Source organism: Ctenopharyngodon idella, chromosome 16 (assembly GCF_019924925.1).
Source record: "Ctenopharyngodon idella isolate HZGC_01 chromosome 16, HZGC01, whole genome shotgun sequence".
In the NCBI taxonomy this organism is placed as follows: domain Eukaryota; kingdom Metazoa; phylum Chordata; class Actinopteri; order Cypriniformes; family Xenocyprididae; genus Ctenopharyngodon; species Ctenopharyngodon idella.
In genome coordinates this window covers 22,175,295-22,195,688 of record NC_067235.1, presented here as the reverse complement: position 1 = coordinate 22,195,688, position 20,394 = coordinate 22,175,295, and the positions used below count along the sequence as shown (strand labels likewise).

Sequence of the window (20,394 nt, the reverse complement as noted above, 5' to 3'; positions counted from 1 at the left end):
GAAACAAATAAACTGAGATGGAAACATAAAATTGGCTTTCCCCTCACCCGTCTGTGATAGATTTACTGGACAAACTGACTCGACTGCGTACAGAGTAAGACACCATCTTCTTAAAAGGAACACGGCTGTAGAAGCTCTTCACACTTCCAGTCAGAGAAACTGCACAAGAAAATGAAAGTAATGAGCACATTATCTATCTTGAACAAAAGCACTTTGGCGTAACAGTTGGTAAAAAGAGTATTTTTTGACCTAATGGTCCAAACAGTGAACCAATTTTACAAACAGAAACATCCAAGTAGTGCTTTTGGGGCAAAAAACGAACTGTTTGCTAAATATGAGAGGTTCTTTGATTCCCTCAGTACAAGCTAAGATAAAACACTGGCTCAAAAAACTGGAAAATCTCTTTTACAGCATTGAGAAAACCCTTTACGGCAGATTTCCACCTAGGCAGCATTATTTTCCACCCTTAAACATCATCAGCAGATGGACCACATGTTAAGAGTTTATGATCACACCTTTTTGTTGTGGACTACTTTATAGGCCATGAAACATTCAGTCCCCTGTGATCCCCTATTATGACTGAAAATCACTGCACTTGTGTTCCAGTAACACATAATAAGACTATCAAATCTAAATATTCCTGTTTTGGCATTTTAAAGATACTTACATACACTCCCATTCAAAAGTTGATTGTCAGTAAGATTTATTTTTTGTTTGTTTGTTTGTTTTTTAAATAAATTAATATTTTTATTCAGCAAAGAAGCATTCAATTGATCAAAAGTGAGATGACAGTAAAGACATTCACAAAGTTACAAAAGATTTCTATTTCAAATTAATACTGTTCTTTTGAACTTTCTATTCATCAAAGAATATGATAGTTTATTGGTTCTATATAAGGTTTTATAACTATATAACGTCATTTTTTCTTTTTAATTACTCCCATATAAGCATCACTCCAAACACAGAGAGAGGCTTGTACTAAAAGAAAAAAAAAAAAAAAAACAGACCAAATTCTCTACATAAATTCCTAAATAGTCCACAATAAAGAGTCCTTTTTAAAGGAAAGCTAAAGAGCACTGAAAGTCTTTGCTATGCAAAGGAATGAATGACTAAGGTAATTTGAGAGACACTCTATCTGTCCACTTCTGTTAAAATAAATTACTTGTGATTCAACATGGTTTAAATCCTAGAGCTGTTCTGCAGTTTGGACAGACATCCAGAATAACCACATTACTGTGTGGTCACTCACTCACTTTACCAAATCTTACGTAACACTCCTTTTCCATTTCTAATCAAAAGGCTAACAATGAACATCATGCATAAACCACAGTTATACAGGCAGTCTCTACAATGTGCTTTTCTTTCAAAGGAAACTAATTCTGACACCTAGAGGAGCAGTGCAATGGTGTAGAATGGAGCAGATGTCATGGTGTTGAATTTCAAAACTAAATTCAAAATTAAAAAAAAAAGATATATGTACGTAATAAGTATATAATGATAAAATCATAAACCATGGTCAGATTAGCTCACATTTTAGATCCCTATGAAATCACATTTCAAGCTCTGTATTCTTGTAAATTTTAAATTATTATATCTGCTAAAAGTGATTTTCTTCTTTTTTCCCAATGTTTTTTTCTTTTTTTTCTTAAAGTCAATGTTTAGGAGTGCACTAGCATCAAAACTAATAGAAATCAAAATCAACTAAAATCTGGTGAGTTTTGCATGAACTCAACTTAGCATGACAAGCGAGAATGCTCTGAATTTGAGACAGTGGAATTTCCATTAGATTTTACACTGAACGGGTCATGAAACCCTAAACTACATTTTCTGAGATAGTGAACAGATAAGATTCACACTTTTTTTTGACAGCAGCATCATAAAGCAGACATCAAATGTCAAGACATCATTGTCAACTGTACAAGTTGCAAAAGCTGTCATGTAGATTTTAACAAGTCCATTGGTTCAGAATAGGTGTTGAGAATAGTCATTTTAGATTGTGTTAGTGTTTGCTTCCACGTACCGCAGACAGCATGAGCTCACTGCTGTCTGCACGCCACATGGGTGAAGTGGAGTTTTGCCATTTCACCTCATTGAAATGTTCTCTGGTCATGCAGACAATTCCTGTTACCACTAGCTCAAAAAATGCATAGGCATGGCTCATTTTTATGGCTAATGAACAATGCATTGCATATAAAGGCAAAATTAAGATAATGCTCCAGTCTATACCATCAACAGTAGCAAAACAAGTAAAGCTAACCGGTGTAGTAAGTGTACATTGCTCTCTTCTCACATAAAATAATCATAGTATTTTTAACTGAATCAAATCAATATTTCATGTTCATTTCAGAAAAAAAATCACTTCAGGCACCGATGTAACCGATCAGGATGCATTACTAAAACTAAACGGCAGAACTAATACATGCATGTATACATAATACATGCATATTGCATATATACATGGTCAGACCATTTAAAAAAAATCTCCTCAAACTAGCCATTATTTATCCATCATCATTGTATCATTTTGCCCTTTCACCCTCTTTGTCAAGCTCCAGCTATACCAGCATCTGAATCATCTGCATTCTATGCTCAGTTGCTAGGATCATATCTGAAAACAAATAAACGACAGAAAGACCAAGTCACAATGAAAGTGGTAAGAGTCTGACATCAGACTTTACAGTAAACCACAGACTTGCATAAGGTAATACAAAACCCATCTGTCCAATCACAGAGAAAAGTCTCTGAAAACCGACTGCTAATGCTGAGAAATACGAAAGCATTATATACACCACACAGTGTATATGTGATTATCTGAGGTCTGGTGTATTGAGTTATGGAATTGTATAACACAAATGATCATATTTTTGTATCATAAATGAAATCTTGTCATTTAATTGCAGTGAGACATGGCATTTTTGCTATAAATGACTCACCTTTCTTCTGGTATGCAGTCTGAAGATTCTGTGTCATCACAAAACTGCATGCCTGTCTGAGAGGTTTGTCATACGCCCCACACACACGTGTGTCAGGATACAATACACACGCAAAATACAGAGGGCCTTCATCACGAATGTCGGACACGTGACACAGTTCTTCTTCTTCACACCCTGAAACCCATCACCCATATTCACAGAACAGAAAGTGAAACATTCTTGCACTACACAGGCATTCACTAAGTATATAATTGTAAGCAAAGGTTTTGGATCTTACGCTTTAGACACCACAGTTGAGCCTCTTGGAAAGTGTACTGGTGTTTAAAGATCCAGTAAAGCTGACTAGCCAGTTTCTTCTCTGGGTCGACTATTATATCACCACTCTCCAGAACACCAAAAGCCACCTTTACTGAGTCTTAGTGGACAATACAGCAGAAACAGAACTGAGACTTTTTTTAAATACCAATAAAATAAATTTTATTAATACCATTAATAAAGTACAACTTATTATCCCCTGGGTTCAAAGACAAGGCCTAAGCCTAGTCCTAGACTAAAATGCATGTTTGAGCTGTTTTAACCGAAAGCAACTTGCACTGACATATCTTAAAATATGCCAGTGCCATTGTTTTGTCTCAAGATGCACACTTAGGCATGTTTATAAAAGCTACTTGAATGCCCTAATTGAACTAAGGCCTAGTCCTGGCTTAATCTAAACTCTGTCTGTGAAACCAGGCCTATAAGTGTACTTTTAAGCACAAGACAAAAATGCTCGGGTATATATACAAGTTTGGCTTAATTTCACTCATTCATACCAGAAAGAGCAATTCTGGAATCCTCTACAACAGCTGATCCACTGCAAGCAGAGGTAGTTTTTGGACGTGTGTTCATATCAGACTCTGAGAACATAAATTGCAACTATTAGGCTATACATGAGTAAAAGTTAGATCATAATTCATCAAAATATATACTTTTGTTTATGACAGGCATTTAAAATGCTTTATTAGTGTCATGCTGCTCATGTATGCAGTGCATGTCCAAACCTTTCCAGATGTAGACACGTTGGAAACTGATGAGAGTTTCCTGGTAACCAGTTTTATTTTTGCTGGATGCTGGTAAGGCTGCATCAGCTGCAAGAAATGTTCATTTTCATTACAATGCCCATCAGGCCATAACATCATAAATCTTGATACGACAAATCAAGGGTTAAATCATTTAAAAGATATGACAAAGTTTAAATGATAAAAAGCTAAGATTCTCAAACACTGCACATCAATGATGATTCATCAAGTTACATTCAATCAGACAGAGTAAACACAGTCAATTAAAAGATTATGCCTAAATTGGTACCAGGGGTGGAAAAGCCCAGAATGATGCAATAAAGAGTAAGCACTGGAAAAACGAAGCATCTGATAAAGGTCAAACAACAGCTGAACCATGCCGTGCAATTTTTAAACAACAATTAAACATTTGTGTACATCTGTTGTTATAAAATCTGGAGTGTGTAAGTGGACTCATACTAATGGTGAAGTTCTGTCCACCAAAGTTGAAAGTGAAACGTTTCAGTTGTTTGCTGTATTGGACACCAGCACCACAGATGCGGTTGGAGGAGGCCACGTCTCTCATGTCCCAGTCTGTCTCGCTGCACTGCAGCACTGAAGGTGCACTCAAGAGCCCACACATGATAGAGCCTGCAACATAAGACACAAACAATTTAACAACAAAAGCCTCAGTCACTTTTTCTGATTCAGATTGTTTGGGATTATTATACTTTGATAACTTCTAACAAAAAAATGATGCAATTAGTATTATACATTTAAAAAATCTTTATATATCAAGCTTTTATTTACCATTCAAAAGTTTGGGGTCAGTGAGAAAGAAAGAAATTAACACTTTTATTGAGCAAGGATGCAGTAAATTGATCAAAAGCAACAGTAAAGACATTCATAATATTACAAAAGCTTTCTTTTTCAGATAAATGCTGTTCTTTTCAACTTTCTATTAATCAAAGAATCCTGAAAAAAAATACGTTTTTTGAAAGTATTAATAAAAAACAGTTTAAGATATGTGCCGCCACGGGCCCTCACACGTGACATTTTTGGTTTTGTCTAGTAGTGGAAAGGAGCTACATCTGCTCCTAATGAGTGAGAGCGTCTCTGACCTCCATCGAGGACATTCTGGTTCAGGATGAATCCATCACAGCAGTTCTCACGGCTGCAGGAGTTGACGCAGAAGCGATGGACGTCAGCCAGAGTGGTTCCACGTGCATCAAACACAAGCGTCCGATACACTCCAGAACCGGTTTTACGGAAACTTAGCCTCTCAAAACTCTTCAGGCCTGCTGTGCTGAATTCATGACCTTTTGTCAGAAGATGAAGGATGGAGAGTAAAAAAGAAACAAAGAAGAACACATATTCTTTAAGTCATGGCCAAGAAACACAAGTGCATCTAAATGCTTTTGAGTCGCCAAAAATAACGAGAAACTGGGAGCTGTTCCTGAGAGAAGTCTCAAAGTATCAAGTCGTTTATTTCACAAGGAAAAATATTTATCTCTTAACAGAACAAGCCTGAGGAATGTTTTTAATGACATGATTTTCTTTATTTTTGTGTCCACAAATGACTAGACCACTTTGTTAAAATCATTACTCACAAACCACAACTTAATCTTTGGAACTACAGCTCAATTATGATATTGTATGTTGGTTATATTTCATTGTAACAGGCTCTTTGTCTCCTAGGATAATTCATTCTCTATTCAGACAAACTGAAACTCACACCACAATAGATGCATCACCAAATTTTACTGCAATGCGTAACCAACACAGGGTACAGGTGACTCACATCAACTAACCAAACATGTGGCATATAACTGACAGCTGATGATCTTACCTTTCTTTCTCAGCACTGTCAGATTGGGTTCATCTCCTTTTATTTTCAGAACACAGTTGAGAGTCTGGAACATCTCAGCACCATCATTTCCCAGAAACCCTTTGCTCTGCAATGCCAAACAAACCGCAAGAACCTTTTCATTTTTTGTAATAATCATGTCACTTTTGGGAATATCTCCTATATGAGCGCCACCAAGACAAAAAAATAAAAAAATAAAAAAGACCCAATGCCAGATATAACACTGGAAATTTTATATTTAATAGCTTTTGTAAAGACAAATTAATGGGCAAATTGGACAAATTAATCCTGAAATTAAGTCAGAAATTAAAAAGTGAAGAAATTGTATGTAGAAAGCATGCAACTATTAGAATACCATTCAAAAGTTTGGGGACTTTTGGTGAGACTGTTTTCAAAAACATTACAAAAATAATTTCTGTAATCCAAACTTTTGAACAGAAGTGTATATTGTGAAGGGGTGGATTCTGGAATCCACTGCTGCTTCAATACATATCTTTTGAGTTATTAATTAACATTTATCTTTCTAAATATTATTATTTGAATGACTTCTTCAACTTATGTTAAAGCATTTATTTTCCTTTTCAAACACTAGAAAATAATTTTGAATATTGTCTGTACCTCTCACTGAGAGGAAAGTACAACTTATCAGTATGTTTTGAGAAACTTTCCTGTTTATAGTTGGAGCCTGGGCCAACTTCAATCTTGAAGGAGCTGTGAATCATGTGTATCTGTGTATGTGCGCTAGTGTTCTGTGTGTAGGTCCTGTATTGGTATCAATGGATATTTGGCACTCTGCTTGAGACCTGCAGACACAGGACATCCTGTGCCTAAGTTCAGGGACCGATCGTCAGCATTGTGATGAATGGAGATATGCTTCTGACTATCTGTCCATGTGTGGAAGATTACTAATTTTGTCTATTTTTCTTAGCCAATCAGAATCGTTTAACCTAAGTAATGATGTAGTTAGTAGACTCTGTTAGAGTATAATTGTTGTGGAAATGTGAATGTAGGCAGAGCAGCCTACGAACTCCTTGCGAGACTTGAAGCTGGCTTCTGCTGATGAAACTGCAAACTATTCTTCAGTAAAATTTTCTTCAATTTTTTTTTTTTTTTAAACTCTGACTCCGGGTCTTCATTCGTCATATCTGGTCTTTTGGGTCTTTAACTGTAAAATTCTCCTACAAGCTTTATAATGGCAGTAAGCGTGGTCAACGAGTATGAGCATCTACCTCCATCCATCATAAACATACTCCACAAGGCGCCGGGTGGTTAATAAAGGCCTTCTGAAGCGAAGCAATGCTTTTGTGTAGAAAAAAAAAATCTATATATGATGTGATCTGTTAAAACCCATCACATGGTGAAATTTTACCTATTACAGGTTTCCAAATCTGTTTTCTTCTTTCATAGCTTGTCTGTAACAAAAGTTATGGTTATCTGAAGTTGGCTGATCGCTCTGATTTTCAGGAATGGAATTCTGAGAAAAACAGGTTTAAAAAACTCACACCCCTTTTTTTCACATAGACATGAAAATGCACTATCCAAACATAAATGGTTGTAATTCAAGAATGCTTTGGAATATAGACCTAAGGTTGGTCTTGTTTTAAAGAAGACACTAGTCAGATTATTGTAGAACTGAAATAAATTATGAAAGTGAAATAAAAAAAAATTAAAAAAAGTTATAGGAATTTAAGTTTATGTAAATGTAAAAATATAATTGTTTATATTTTATAATAATATATTACAAAGAATGTTTTAATCTTAAACTGCAAGAAAATCAAAACCAAAAATGTCAACATTCCAAATTTTAGGTTGAAATATTTCAAAAATGAGCTTTCAGTAAGATTTTGTTTGGGCGCAGTACCAAACTTTTTCACTAGATGACATCCAAGCTCCATTACTGACCATTTAATTTGATCTGAACCATTTATTTCCATATTTTCATACATTTTATGAAGTATACATCCTATTCAGAAGTAGTATGGGCAGTTTGGCAGCATTTGATTTGAATTCAACCTCTAATAAACACATAATTCAAACGTGTGTTCATTATAGCTCCGTTGTTCTTTTGTGCTCCACCTTCTCACGATAACATTGTATTAGAAAAAAAAATCTTTGCGTGCCATAGTTTATGCAGTACTGGTGGGAAATTTGCATTAATACACCTTCATTCTACATGTTATGTGGTTTATTTTGATAAGTGAACTGTCTTTATAGTGTTAAGAGAGGGAAAGCTATGGCCGTTGTTTTTTTGTTTTTTTTTACCTCCGCTGGGTGTGTTCTTAAACAGTAAAGTTAGAGAAAGACAGCCTATAAATCGCTATTTTTCTGCACTTAGCAGGCGAATTTAGATATTTTCAAAGATGATAGACAAGATGTTATAGAATGATAATTTAATGAAAACCCAATTTTGACAAAAAAAAAATGACATTCGACCTATTTTTTTGACTTTACTGAAAACGTTCCATCGCGACATCCGATGGGTTTTCCCAGATCGCATCACATATTTAACAAGTTATGAAGTAAAATATCTAGCTTCCGTATTCAAGTTACGAAGAAAATGTAAACTGGTGTCGCTTCAGTTACACTTTTTCCCGTAAGTTGAATAGGCAAGGCGTATACCGTATAGCATAAACTTTTTGAACTGCAAGAGTTTTACACTTTCTTCGTAAGTTGAATATGGAAGGCGGTCTGGTGGAAGCTAGATATTTTACTTCATAACTTGTTAAATATAGATATTTTTTTTACACAAACGCATCGCTTTGCTTCAGAAGGCCTTTATTAAACCTCCCGAAGCCGTGTGGAGTACATTTGTGATGGATGGATGTGAATAGAAACACTTTCTTCAGCTCATACTCGTGACTCCTGTTCACTGCCATTATAAAGCTCGGATGCATCAGGATATTTATTAAAATATCTCCGATTGTGTTCATCAGAAAGAAGAAAGTCATATACACCTAGGATGGCTTGAAGGTGAGTAAAGCTTGGGCTAATTTTCATTTGAAAGTGAATTAATTCTTTAACAAATACACTGCATGCAACATACAATTCACATGGGGTAAAGTGTGCATGTATTTTGGTCATACTTGTTCAGAGGTCCTGCATTCAACATTATCTGTACTTGTGCTGTACAGCTCACAGTAAGTTTTCTCTTCATCACTGAAAACAGCCACATATTGGCATGAATCTTCCAGGGCACAATCTATCAGAGATCAGGGATGTGATCAACATTAGTCATGAACAGTTCAAGTAGACATCTGACTAATTCAAGTACAGGTGCACAGCTGCAATATTTAACAGTGTATCTCACCAAGCACACACTTCCTGAGCTGTGTTTCTTTTGGCTGTGTTGAGGAATCAGAGCTCAGTATGTTAGCACTCTCTGATTTCAGCAGCAAGGAGGAAGAAGCAACCACTTCAAACTTTTCCATTACTGCAAACACACAGAGTGATATTCTGAACACAAACACAAATGAATTTATATAATATTTGTGCTTTCATACTGATAAAGATTTACTGATCTACTTAAGCACTGTTGAAGCAATACTGAAGCCAGTCTTGTGGAAAGCACTTTTAAATTGTAGCTCCCCAAGTCCAGCTACACTAGTAGTAAACTACATGTTAGTAACAAGTTATTTAAAAAGCTGTATCTTTTTAAATATAAAACTATCACTGTCATATGATTTATTTTTACAATCAGAGCAGCATTTATCTGGCACAAACCAATTAAGATTTTAGGTTAGGGTAAATAGGGTAAACTTACACCAAATAACTAATACAATTATAAAGAAAAAAGTAATCTATTTAACTGAATTAAATATATAGTGACAAACAGCAGAATTTAAAGGGTTAGTTCACCCAAAAATGAAAATTCTGCTATTAATCACTCACCCTCATGTCGTTCCACACCTGTAAGACCTTCGTTCATCTTCGGAACACAAATTAAGATATTTTTGATATCTTTTGATAAGGTCCAGAAAGTTACTAAAGACATCATTAAAACCGTCGATGTGACTGCAGTGGTTCAACCTTAAAGGGGACCTATTATGCAAAATTCACTTTTGCATGAGGTTTGGATATAAATGTGTGTTGGCAGTGTGTGTACACAACCACCCTATAATGATAAAAATCCAACCACTCCTTTTTTTTTAATCCCCATAAATCATAAGCAGTGTCTCAGAACAAGCCGTTTCCAGATTCCTGGCAATGTGACGTCACATTAGCCACAGGCCCCTGCCCACAAATGTTAACAGACACTGCCGTTTTAACATAGAACCGCCCTGAGCAAGTTCACAGCGAATTTACACAGTCCGAATGTCTCCCAAGGGTTTTAGGTGTTCTGTAGCTGAATGGATTAATCCACATAGCTCTCTCAGTTTACTGCCTAAATCTGAGCCGCTGAAGACGAGGTGGATTAATTTTGATTTCAAAGAAAATGCGCCCTCAACTCTACTGAAATTCGTTTATGTCTGCGCGAATCATTTCACACCGGACTTCTTTGTGAACGAATGTCAATAAAAAGGGACAAAACAAAACAGAGGTTGTGCTAAAATGTTGTTACTCAAGGATAGATCAGTAAACTGTTTGTGATCCAGCTTACAGTCTCCAGAGTAATACTGGATACAGTTCTTTATTACAGTTATTACAATTCTTAGGAGTTGATTTACGGATATAAAGTTTACCAGTTTATTAAGCACCACCTGAACAGGCATAAGGTCTTTATATATTTGTTTACTGTTAGTTGTAACGAGTGTTTTCTGTGTAATTCGCTGTGTATGTTGATGATAATGCATGGGAGAGAGAGAGAGTTTATGGATAATATTTTAACGCACACTTGCACTGTTTTATTAAGCTCTTACAGAGATTTTCTAGAGTTAAAACGGACGCTTCACCTTTTGTGTTAAGTACAATAAACATCATAAAACTCATCTGTAAAATTTTGGCCATCATTCGGACGGGGTCCGGTACAACAGGCTTGTACTAATATAGTGGAAGAATATGGAAGTAAATTAATGCCAAATGTGTTTGAAATAAAAAGCTTGCTGAATTGCACTAACTGAAAAAAATATGCATTACATTAACTGTGCTTGCATTTTGATGCATTGTATTTCTAAGGCTTGCATTTTTATGGGCTGAAATTCAACATTAAGCTGTGAATATTTCAATTAAAAATATTTCACACACATTTTCATTATTAAAAATTCCCCAGCAGGTGCCGCTAGCGCATGTTGACGAAGAGCAGACCAATAGTTAGAAACAGGTCATTCATTCATTAAAACGGATTTGCAGAAATGGAGCAAGTAGTAAGTGAATGTGTGATGATTATCAGGGCCAGTATACATGCAGAAAAGCTGATAAAGACACAAAAGCTGCGTTTATGAATTCAGTGTTTTCATGGTTACTTTCCAGATCATAACGTTATTTCCCGATGCTGATGTACAGATCAAACGTTAAATCTGAGGTAGATATATATTTCTCTCTGTTTCCTTAACATTATATCGCAGTGCCGTGTTGTAATAGCCTAGGGTTTCCCTCATTCGTCATAGAATTCCCCTGCCATCAGGACATATAAAACGCTTATATATAAAAGTGCAGTGATATAAAAGACCAAACTCACACCTTATTGGTGATGTAGGTTATACTATATAGGCTCCAAGAAAGCAGAAAATTGGCATAAAGTTGGTTTGACGTCGATCATTTGATATTCGCAAATTTAGGAACCATCTCTAAAGTTACGACATTGGTATTCACGTTTCTACATTCAATGCATTTAAAGAGAATGACTTACAGTCACAAAACCAACTGTCAAGTGTTCGTCTAGGTCTCAGGTATGATGCACACCTTTTAGATTTTTGATGTTTATTAAAAAATAAAAAATTGTAACACTTTACAATAAGGTTTATTATTTAACATTAGTTAACTACATTAGTTAATATGAACTAACAATAAACTGCACTTCTACAGCATTTATTATTCTTTGCTAAAGTTAATTTCAACATTTACTAATACATTATTAAAATCAAGAGTTGTATTTGTTAACATTATTGCACTATGAACTAGCATGAACAATGAACTGCTGTATTTTTATTAACCTTAACAAAGATTAACAAATACAGTAACAAATGTATTGCTCATGGATAGTTCATGTTATTTTACATGAATGTTATTTTTTAGACTTATTTTACATCTTGTAAAATAGGGCATAATAGGTCCCCTTTAAGGTTGAACCACTGCAGTCACGTCGATTGTTTTAATGATGTCTTTAGTACCTTTCTGGACCTTGAAAGTGGTGATTATATTGCTGTCTATGGACGAGTCATATACCTCTCGGATTTCATCAAAAAATATCTTAATTTGTGTAAAGAAGAATGAAGATCTTATGGGTTTGGAACGACATGAGGGTTAGTAATAACTGACAGAAATTTCATTTTTGGGTGAACTAACCCTTTAAAGTCACAGTGGAACTAGTAATAGATCTTTTCTTCCGTACTGTTATGTACATCTGAGTAAAACGGATTATCAATAAAGAAAAAAGTAGGCTGGAGACTTGGTTCTATCCATCAGTTGTTGATTGGATGCTGGCAGATTTGACTGTAAGGAGGCGGGGTTTAAGGGGACTAAATGATTGGAGAAGTCCAGCATAAGTCACCAGAGAGAAGTCTGTTGTTTCAGTGATGACATTTTAATTCAATCAAAAAAGCTTTTAAAAATGAAACAAATGCACGGATGAATTGTTCACGATGAGATCAATAACATTAATTTAGAAAACATTTGAATTTCCATTCTGTGCCGACTTTAACTATAAAATTTTGACTATTATAATTTAGCTACACTACTTTAAAAGCATCTGAACTACTGTATAACACTGTACACACTGTATAAAAATGTAGCATTTAGTTATTTTTACTTAACGCTGATTGTAGCACATACCTTTGCACTCTTCAACTGTCATTGGACCATCAGAGGATGTCCAAGAAAGTTCCTCCCCCTGTGGGGAGACACACAACCATCTGCCAGACACTGGGTGCATCTGGGCTGACAGGAAGTCCCCTTTCTTTGTACAACTCAGTTTACTCTGCTGGCACTCAGTGAGACCTTAAGAGTATTAAGATAGAAAGAGGACAAACAGAAAACAAAATTTTAAACCATGAAAAAAAACCAAAAAAACAATATTCCTAGCTGGTCACTCCTGGCTCTGAAACCTGTGATCTACATTTTGACAGAGCTATAACTGTAACCATCTACACCTGCTGTTCTTGAATTTGTGACAGTTGGGCTGAGCTGATTTAGTTTGGCTTTTACTCACAATGAGAAGCACTGAAGGCTCCCTGGGCCACAGTGGATGTTCCCGAGGGGCAGGGAGAGCAGAAGACCTGCCCTTCTTCTGTTTGAAATGTATCACGCGGACACGGCGTACACACACCACCACTGGAAAAAGAACCAGCTGGACACAACACTGTGTGAGAGAGGATAAAAACAAACACAGTGAGCAGAGTGATTAAGCATGGGTAATGATGGTGTAGAGTGGGTAGAGTGGAAAAAGAGGAGAAAGTTTGACAGATACAGAAGGGAAGATTAATAATAGAGGATGAGGAGAAAGTGTATGCAGTTTGTAATATTACATAAACCTTCACAAATACATTTACAGATTTTTGCACACTAGATTTCTATTTCCGTACATGCCAGTAAGCTAAAATATGCATCAGTTAAAGAACTTTTATATGTACATATTCAGAAATGCAAGTAAAGCCATTTTCTTTTATGGTAAACAGGCCAGTCTGTCATTAAGACGACCAAATGGTACAGAAGCCAACCTACCACACCCAGTAGATTGTGGGAGCTGCTTATAGCCAGCCATGCAGCTAAATGAGGGAGGACTGGAGAAAGCGAGAGAGCCATCAGAGAGGAAGATGGACCGGTATGACCCACTTCGTATTAATTCCTTCACACCGTTCAACAGTCTCTCTTCACTAAGTGCTATATCTGGGAAAATAAACATGCATATATTTAGAGAGAAAAGTACATGGAATAATAAATGAATCATTAATGATTCAGTGTAAAATGAAACATTTGATATTAGGAAATAAGTGTACAGAAAGTGACTAGATAAGGCACATAAAGTCTGTTCTTACCAATGTCATGAAGGTCAGGGAGAGATGTTATTGGCAGGTCAGAGAGGCGGGCCCTAAAGGTGATGCGCACAGTGACCTCCTTGTCAGTCAAACACTCAAGAGACACAGATGATTCGTCACAGACTGCAACAGAGCTGGTCTGGCCGGATGAGGTCAGCTAAGACACATAAACAAGTATTCAAAAGAAACAAACACGCATAGTTGTATATGTAGGTTTTAGAGACCTGCACAGTTTGTTGTCATTCTACTGTAGGCCAAAGATACCTAGATGTTGAACATGACACTTGGAATTAATCAAATATTGTAGGCCAAGTAACAATTTACTTGTCAATCTAAGTAGTATTAGTGGGGAAATTACTGTTTGGGGAATTTACTTTATCATATTATGCTTATTACTTTTTGTCACACATTAAAAATGTGTTTTTTATACACAAATATATATGATATATCTCAAAGCAGACTGTGTGTATTGTACCTGTAGGCTGCAAAGACCTGTAGCTCTCATGTCTCTCAGCAAAGCAGCCTGTAGCTCAACACTCTGGGTGCTGCAACTCTTTTGACCCTCAGCCAGGGACATCTGCAGCTGTAAGTACACCTGCACGGTCTGCAATACCTGAGGCTCTGATTGACATCACAGATACACAGTCGCTCAGTAATTAGAGCATCAAGACTTCATAGAAAGTCAAATCCCAAACGGACACACTGCATTAATCTGTGAGTGTTTTAACAGGTAAATAGAACAATGTGTGTGTGGCCTTTACTTTGGCAGGCGTAAGACAGTGGAGCATCATCAAGCCAGTTTCTTGCCTGGGGATCACACAGGAAGCTGGCGACAAGAAGGGTGTTGACATAACCTTGGTCACAGAACAGCTCACAGCGCTGCTTCTGCTGACCTGCAACATTTGCAGTGCTACACAGAATGGCACCATGGGAAATGTCTCCGAATGGAAGGGAGCACTCAGGAACTGAAAAGGGAAACAAAAAAAGGGAAAAATCATGTTGCCACAAGCATACAGTATGCCAAAATTTTAAAGTCAGCATAAAATCAAAATCTACAATTCTTTTTTTTTTTTTACTGAATATTGCTGTTTTTATTATAAATGAATTACAGTACTTGTCAAAAGTTAGGAAACATCACAACTTTTTTATATTTTTGAAAGAAGTTTCTTTTGCTCACCATGGCTGCATTTTTTTAAATTAAAAATAACAGTAATATTGTAAATTATTACAATTTAAAATAATTGTTTTCTATTTTAATACATTTAAAAATGTAATTTATTCCTGTGATGACAAAGCTGTATTTTCAGCCTCATTACTCCAGTCTTAGTGTCACATGATCCTTCAGAAATCATTCTAATTAGCTGACTTGCTGCTCAAGAAACATTTATTATTATTATTATCAATGCTGAAAATAGTTTTTGCTGCTTAACATTTTGAGCATAAGCGACTTCTTTCAAAAAAATGTAATGTTTCCAAGCTTTTGATAGGTACTGTTTTCCCGATTGACAAAGTTCCACCCTACATTTTGTCTTGTTTGAGAAGCCATTTCATTTGTATATACGTCACAATAGGGAAAATATGACAAATATATATATATATATATATATATTGCAACTTCTGTTTAATGCCAACTTTAAAGAAATGCAAAGTGTGACCTAATTCACTTACTGTCACAGGCTAGAGTTTGTCCTGTGCTGCGAGAGGTCCGTGTTGTTGGCAGCTCCTTTCCACTTTGAGAAACACACCAACAGTCAGACAGGTCACACTGCAGGGGTAAGAATCGCTGGCCGTCCTGCACACATTCAGGCTCATACCCCACACCGACCTCTCTCTGCATTGCCAGAGTCTTCTGTAGAGAACACCAACCTGGACCTACAATACACAAAATAATACAAGGGTCTGACATGGTACATTTTTCAATACCTTGCTACCATGGTACCGAATGTTGGTGCAGGAACAGCATTCTTATCAACCAATCAGACGTTAGGATTAGTTTTTAGGTTCAAGCGAAAATTCTCAACCTTGTGGTCATGACCCCATATGTTCAGATGTTCAGTGTAGTATTTCTATGAACTATATATTCATTTTGAGCATTTTTTTTTTTAGGTTAGATTTATATATAAAATATGCAGATGTACTTTATGTGAACATTATGTGAAATGTACATGGATTGAAACAAGATATGTTCTTGCATTCAAAACGGCTAGATGGAGTGCAACGGCATGGTGCAAAATGCAGTTTTTGAGATGTTTTTTAACTTGAAAAACATAATGCTCACGTATTGAAACTAAATTCCTATCACCCTTTTATTTCCCTAAGGTTTTATGGGTAGGTTACAGTTACGGGTAGGTTGATGATGGAAAATCAGATTGTACAGGTGGATGGATGGATGTATGAAAGAATTACATTGCAGTTCTCCAGCGGGATCGACGATGGCAGGTTGGATGACTTGTCCGGTTACTGGACTCACGCACAACCCCTGCGAAAGGCCTGAACTGGTCTTCTGGAGTACTGAAAACTCACCGTCCTACAGACATTTGCACACAAACAATAAGACAGATACACATGAAATGCAAACCTTCAATGGTTAATACTGAATGTATTTTGTATGTACAGTACAAACCAAATAACCCAAAAAGAAGGCCTCACCTCTTCACATGAAGGGCTGTATGTGTAAGTGATATTAGAGCTTGTTTGAGTCCAATCAGAAAGCAGGAAGTGACTTTGGAGCCTTTGGCATGTAGTTTGGCCTGGGAGACAAATGATTACAAATCAGCTTACAAACATGTTCACAATCCAGAGATTAAATGATAAACCCCAGAAGTAAAACTAGCAGTTCCCCTAACAACCTTGATTATTATTGAAAGGATTTGAGAAAAACATGAGATTGTTTTACACTGCTTACACTGCTGAGGAGCCGCAGAACGAGACATCAGAGAGCCTGTGATGTATCTACCCTCCTCATCAACACACCAACAGTGACCTATGATTTCAGACAGGAAAAAAAAAATTATCCACAAATAAATATTGCAATAATGTTTTCTGTTGGCAGAAGTAGACTACTGTTCAAAAGTTTGGCATCAGTAAGGTTTTTTTTTTTTTTTTTTTTAAAGAAATTCATATTTTATTCAGCAAGGATGCCATAGATTGATCAAAAGTGACAGGAAAGACTATATTGTTACAAAAAAATCTTTTTCAAATAAATGCTGTTCTTTTGAACCTTCAAGTCATCAAAGAATCCACAAAAATATCAAGCAACACAATTGTTTTTAAAAATTACGATAAGAAATGTTTCTTGAGCACCAAATCAGCAAATTAGAAAGATTTCTGAAGGATCATGTGACACTGAAGACTGGAGTAATGATGCAGAAATTCAGCTTTGCCATCACATGAATAAATTACATTTTTAAATAAATAAAATAGAATCCAGTTATTTTAAATTGTAATAATATTTCACAATATTACTATTTTTACTATATTTTTGATCAAATATATGCAGCCTTGGCATAATAGCAATTAAAACATCTTACTGACCCCAAACTTTTTAACTGTAGTGTATGTGCCAAGCTTTTTTTATATGAGGTAAAAAGTACCAGAGTATGGTCTCACCTGTGCTTTGGTAGCACTGATTGGGCAGCCACTGGCCATAGGTGTCACACTGTGGGATGTAGGGCTGGTACCCCAGCATTAAACTCTGTCTCTCTTTGTCACTGGCCATCAGTCTGCTCTGCCAGTAGAAATGTAAGGCTGTCGAGAAGCAAAAGCATATTCAATATTAGTGTGGGTAGAGATTTACAGCAAATTTGATAAGATCTCAGATGTGTCCACTCCCATTCTTACAGCTTTTTATTAAATAATTGTAATGAGTAGGGAGTGTTTACTAACAAAGCACATCTGAAGAATACAGAGTGGGGTCTAAATGTTTAATTTAAGTTTTTCCATTTCAAATTATATTATCATAATAAGAATATAATAAGAATATCTGACCATCCGTACAAAGCGTCACATAAGTGACACAAATTAGTGACCAATAAAAAAACAAAAGACTGTACTGGAATGAGCTGCGAGTCTCAATGCTGAGTTTATGTTGCTCAGCAGAGTTTGAGAGATGGGGATCTTTGAGGAGCGTGTCTGCTCCAACTCCTCAGGTCTCAGATAGACACTCTCAGCCAGGAGGAAACCATAACCCACAGGCACATGTGAGTTGTTTGAAGCAGAGATTAGCTCCTCAGCCTGCTTCAGGAACATGGAGACCTGGCTTTGAACCACAGAGCATGGACCTGGACCTGAAGAGACACAAATGAGAAATTATGAAGATTATTTAAAAAGATTGTAAAGCAATATTTGAACAGATAGTAATGTCACTAGATATATTAATTACTCTCTAGTGTATAACTCACATTTAGGGATTTGTCCAACTGGAGCCTTGTTATCTGCCAGCATGTCTCCTTGAGGGTTAACACACCAGCATTGACGCAGGTGAAAGCTCCCAAGAGGAACACTGAAGTCTGATAGCGGACCTGGATAACCAGAATCTTCTCTTCTGATCAGTCTCCAGAGAGATAACGGGTTTAGAAAAACTGATGGTCCATAAGTTGCCTCAACGTTCCCATCTAACAACTCAGATGGAATATCAGAGAACTTCTCAAATCTCGCCAGGACAGGGAATACTCTGTGGTGCCCAGTCTTGAACAATTCAGATACAAAGGCTCGGAATGAAGCCATTGCTTCTGTGTTTCTTGCATAGGCTCGCAGAATTCCAAGAAGTTCTGAGACGGGCAAGTCTTGTCCGGAATTTATGATCCGAACCCACTCACGGTAGAACTCAATCACTTGTTCTGGAGGTCCATCGCACTGGATCCGGTGCCAGCTGCCGTCATATGCACAACGAGGGATGTAAACTTCAGAAAGCTGTGTTACAGAAGATGGATCTGAGAGAACAGAGTGGATTGTGGACAGGAATTGCTGGGTCGCTGTGGCCTGGCACCTTGTTGGACCTTTGGAAGATCATCAACAGAGGATAATATATCCAATCACAACATATTTTAAATCATATTAAAATGTCATAATCCACTTAAGCTCCATAAAACAAGATGTCAAAGTCTCTATAATGCATACATTTTGGCTGGTTGTCTATTACATATGAGCCAGATCATTAAATGTGTGTCTAATTAAATGTATGATTATATCTCTGTAATTAATTATCTGTGTTTAGTGTTCAAACTCACATTGAAGAGAGCTTCCTGAAATCTGAATGCTGAGTTTTGTCCCAGATGGGTCCACGCAGAAACAACTTTTGCCAAGGCACTGTCTTGCTACGTAAGCACCATCAGTATCACATTTAGGAATGAAGACCTCAGATCCTGCAGAACTACTGGCTTTGACTGCAATCGCCATCTTACGTTCTTTCTCACACTGGGATAAGCACTTCGGCCTGGACCCAGTAGTGCGAGAACCTGGTATCTCCAGACCACGAGAGTCCACACACCAACACTCTGTGCCCTGACATTGAACTTCCTGGTAAAGTCCATTCTCAGTGCACTGGGGAATGTATGGAGTCAAGGAAGAAGTCACAGACTTGCAAACATCTGATTTCTGGAAAATGGCACGAAACAGTTGACCCAACTGGGTGCTTTCTTCTGCCTTCAGCTGTTTTATGGCTTCTCGAAGGGTAGTGAGAAACTGCTCATTCTCAAGAGCCAATGAAATAAGCTTAATCATATCTCGGTTGGTTTTCAGGTTCACAGAACGACCAAACGCATCAGAAATCTCCTGGTCTATATTAAGACTGGCAGAGTCATCTGCGAAGGTCTTGGCTAACTGCAACAAGTCGGTTGTGGTCTGCTTCAGACCAACTTGACTGAAAACTTGACTGAAACTCAATGTACCACTGTTTCCAACAGTGCCAGTGAAGTTGAAATTGCCAGCGTTCTTAAGGAATTTCCCCCCAAAGAGATTCTCTTGGAGTCTCTTAGGGTTCGGGGCAAGAGCAAGAGCTTTTAGGGCAAGAGCCCCAGAGGGAAACATCCCTTGGAGGAGCTCTGCCAGGATGTCTCTGACATTTGGACGCTCCAACTCTGGCAATGACTGCAGAAGACCAGAGTTGGCCAAAAGCTCCTGGAATTCAGGACTGCAATTACCAAGAAAAGAGAAAGTGTCTTTGGAAACAGGGAACACGTTGCTCTTGCTGAAGTCTCCAGCTGGGCCATAAAAAAGCCTGGAGAGGGCTTGTCTCCTCTCAGACAGGCAGTCTTTCACTCCAGTGCCTAAACAAACAAGAAACACAACATTAGTCAGTGCACAAACTCCATTCTACTTGAAGTTTTACTCAGCAAGGGACCGGTAAACCAAAAATTCAACAACAAAAAATATTAGTTTTTGCTTCATTGGTCCCTTGACAGGTAAAATCATTCAAATAAGCTCAAAGA

General features: G+C 37.0%; 1 protein-coding gene across 3 annotated transcripts in view; it reads right to left on the bottom strand.

Moving 5' to 3' along the window:
- tg (thyroglobulin) overlaps positions 1–20,394 on the bottom strand; it is a 38,858-nt gene that overhangs the window by 14,533 nt on the left and 3,931 nt on the right. For 2 of the 3 annotated variants that reach the window (XM_051865484.1, XM_051865485.1), the window contains exons 9-32: positions 19,195–20,232; positions 18,367–18,963; positions 18,019–18,252; positions 17,576–17,713; positions 16,863–16,949; positions 16,616–16,716; positions 16,373–16,493; positions 15,635–15,838; positions 14,728–14,931; positions 14,442–14,587; positions 13,967–14,123; positions 13,653–13,817; positions 13,141–13,290; positions 12,765–12,929; positions 9,145–9,267; positions 8,921–9,036; positions 5,820–5,925; positions 5,092–5,289; positions 4,451–4,621; positions 3,974–4,060; positions 3,746–3,829; positions 3,211–3,348; positions 2,934–3,107; positions 48–159 (exon numbers count right to left, since the gene is read on the bottom strand). In XM_051865484.1, the coding sequence (XP_051721444.1) occupies positions 48–159; positions 2,934–3,107; positions 3,211–3,348; positions 3,746–3,829; positions 3,974–4,060; positions 4,451–4,621; positions 5,092–5,289; positions 5,820–5,925; positions 8,921–9,036; positions 9,145–9,267; positions 12,765–12,929; positions 13,141–13,290; positions 13,653–13,817; positions 13,967–14,123; positions 14,442–14,587; positions 14,728–14,931; positions 15,635–15,838; positions 16,373–16,493; positions 16,616–16,716; positions 16,863–16,949; positions 17,576–17,713; positions 18,019–18,252; positions 18,367–18,963; positions 19,195–20,232 (4,816 nt within the window). The remainder of the gene's footprint in view (positions 1–47; positions 160–2,933; positions 3,108–3,210; positions 3,349–3,745; positions 3,830–3,973; positions 4,061–4,450; positions 4,622–5,091; positions 5,290–5,819; positions 5,926–8,920; positions 9,037–9,144; positions 9,268–12,764; positions 12,930–13,140; positions 13,291–13,652; positions 13,818–13,966; positions 14,124–14,441; positions 14,588–14,727; positions 14,932–15,634; positions 15,839–16,372; positions 16,494–16,615; positions 16,717–16,862; positions 16,950–17,575; positions 17,714–18,018; positions 18,253–18,366; positions 18,964–19,194; positions 20,233–20,394) is intronic. The other variant, XM_051865486.1, reaches the window with a different exon arrangement.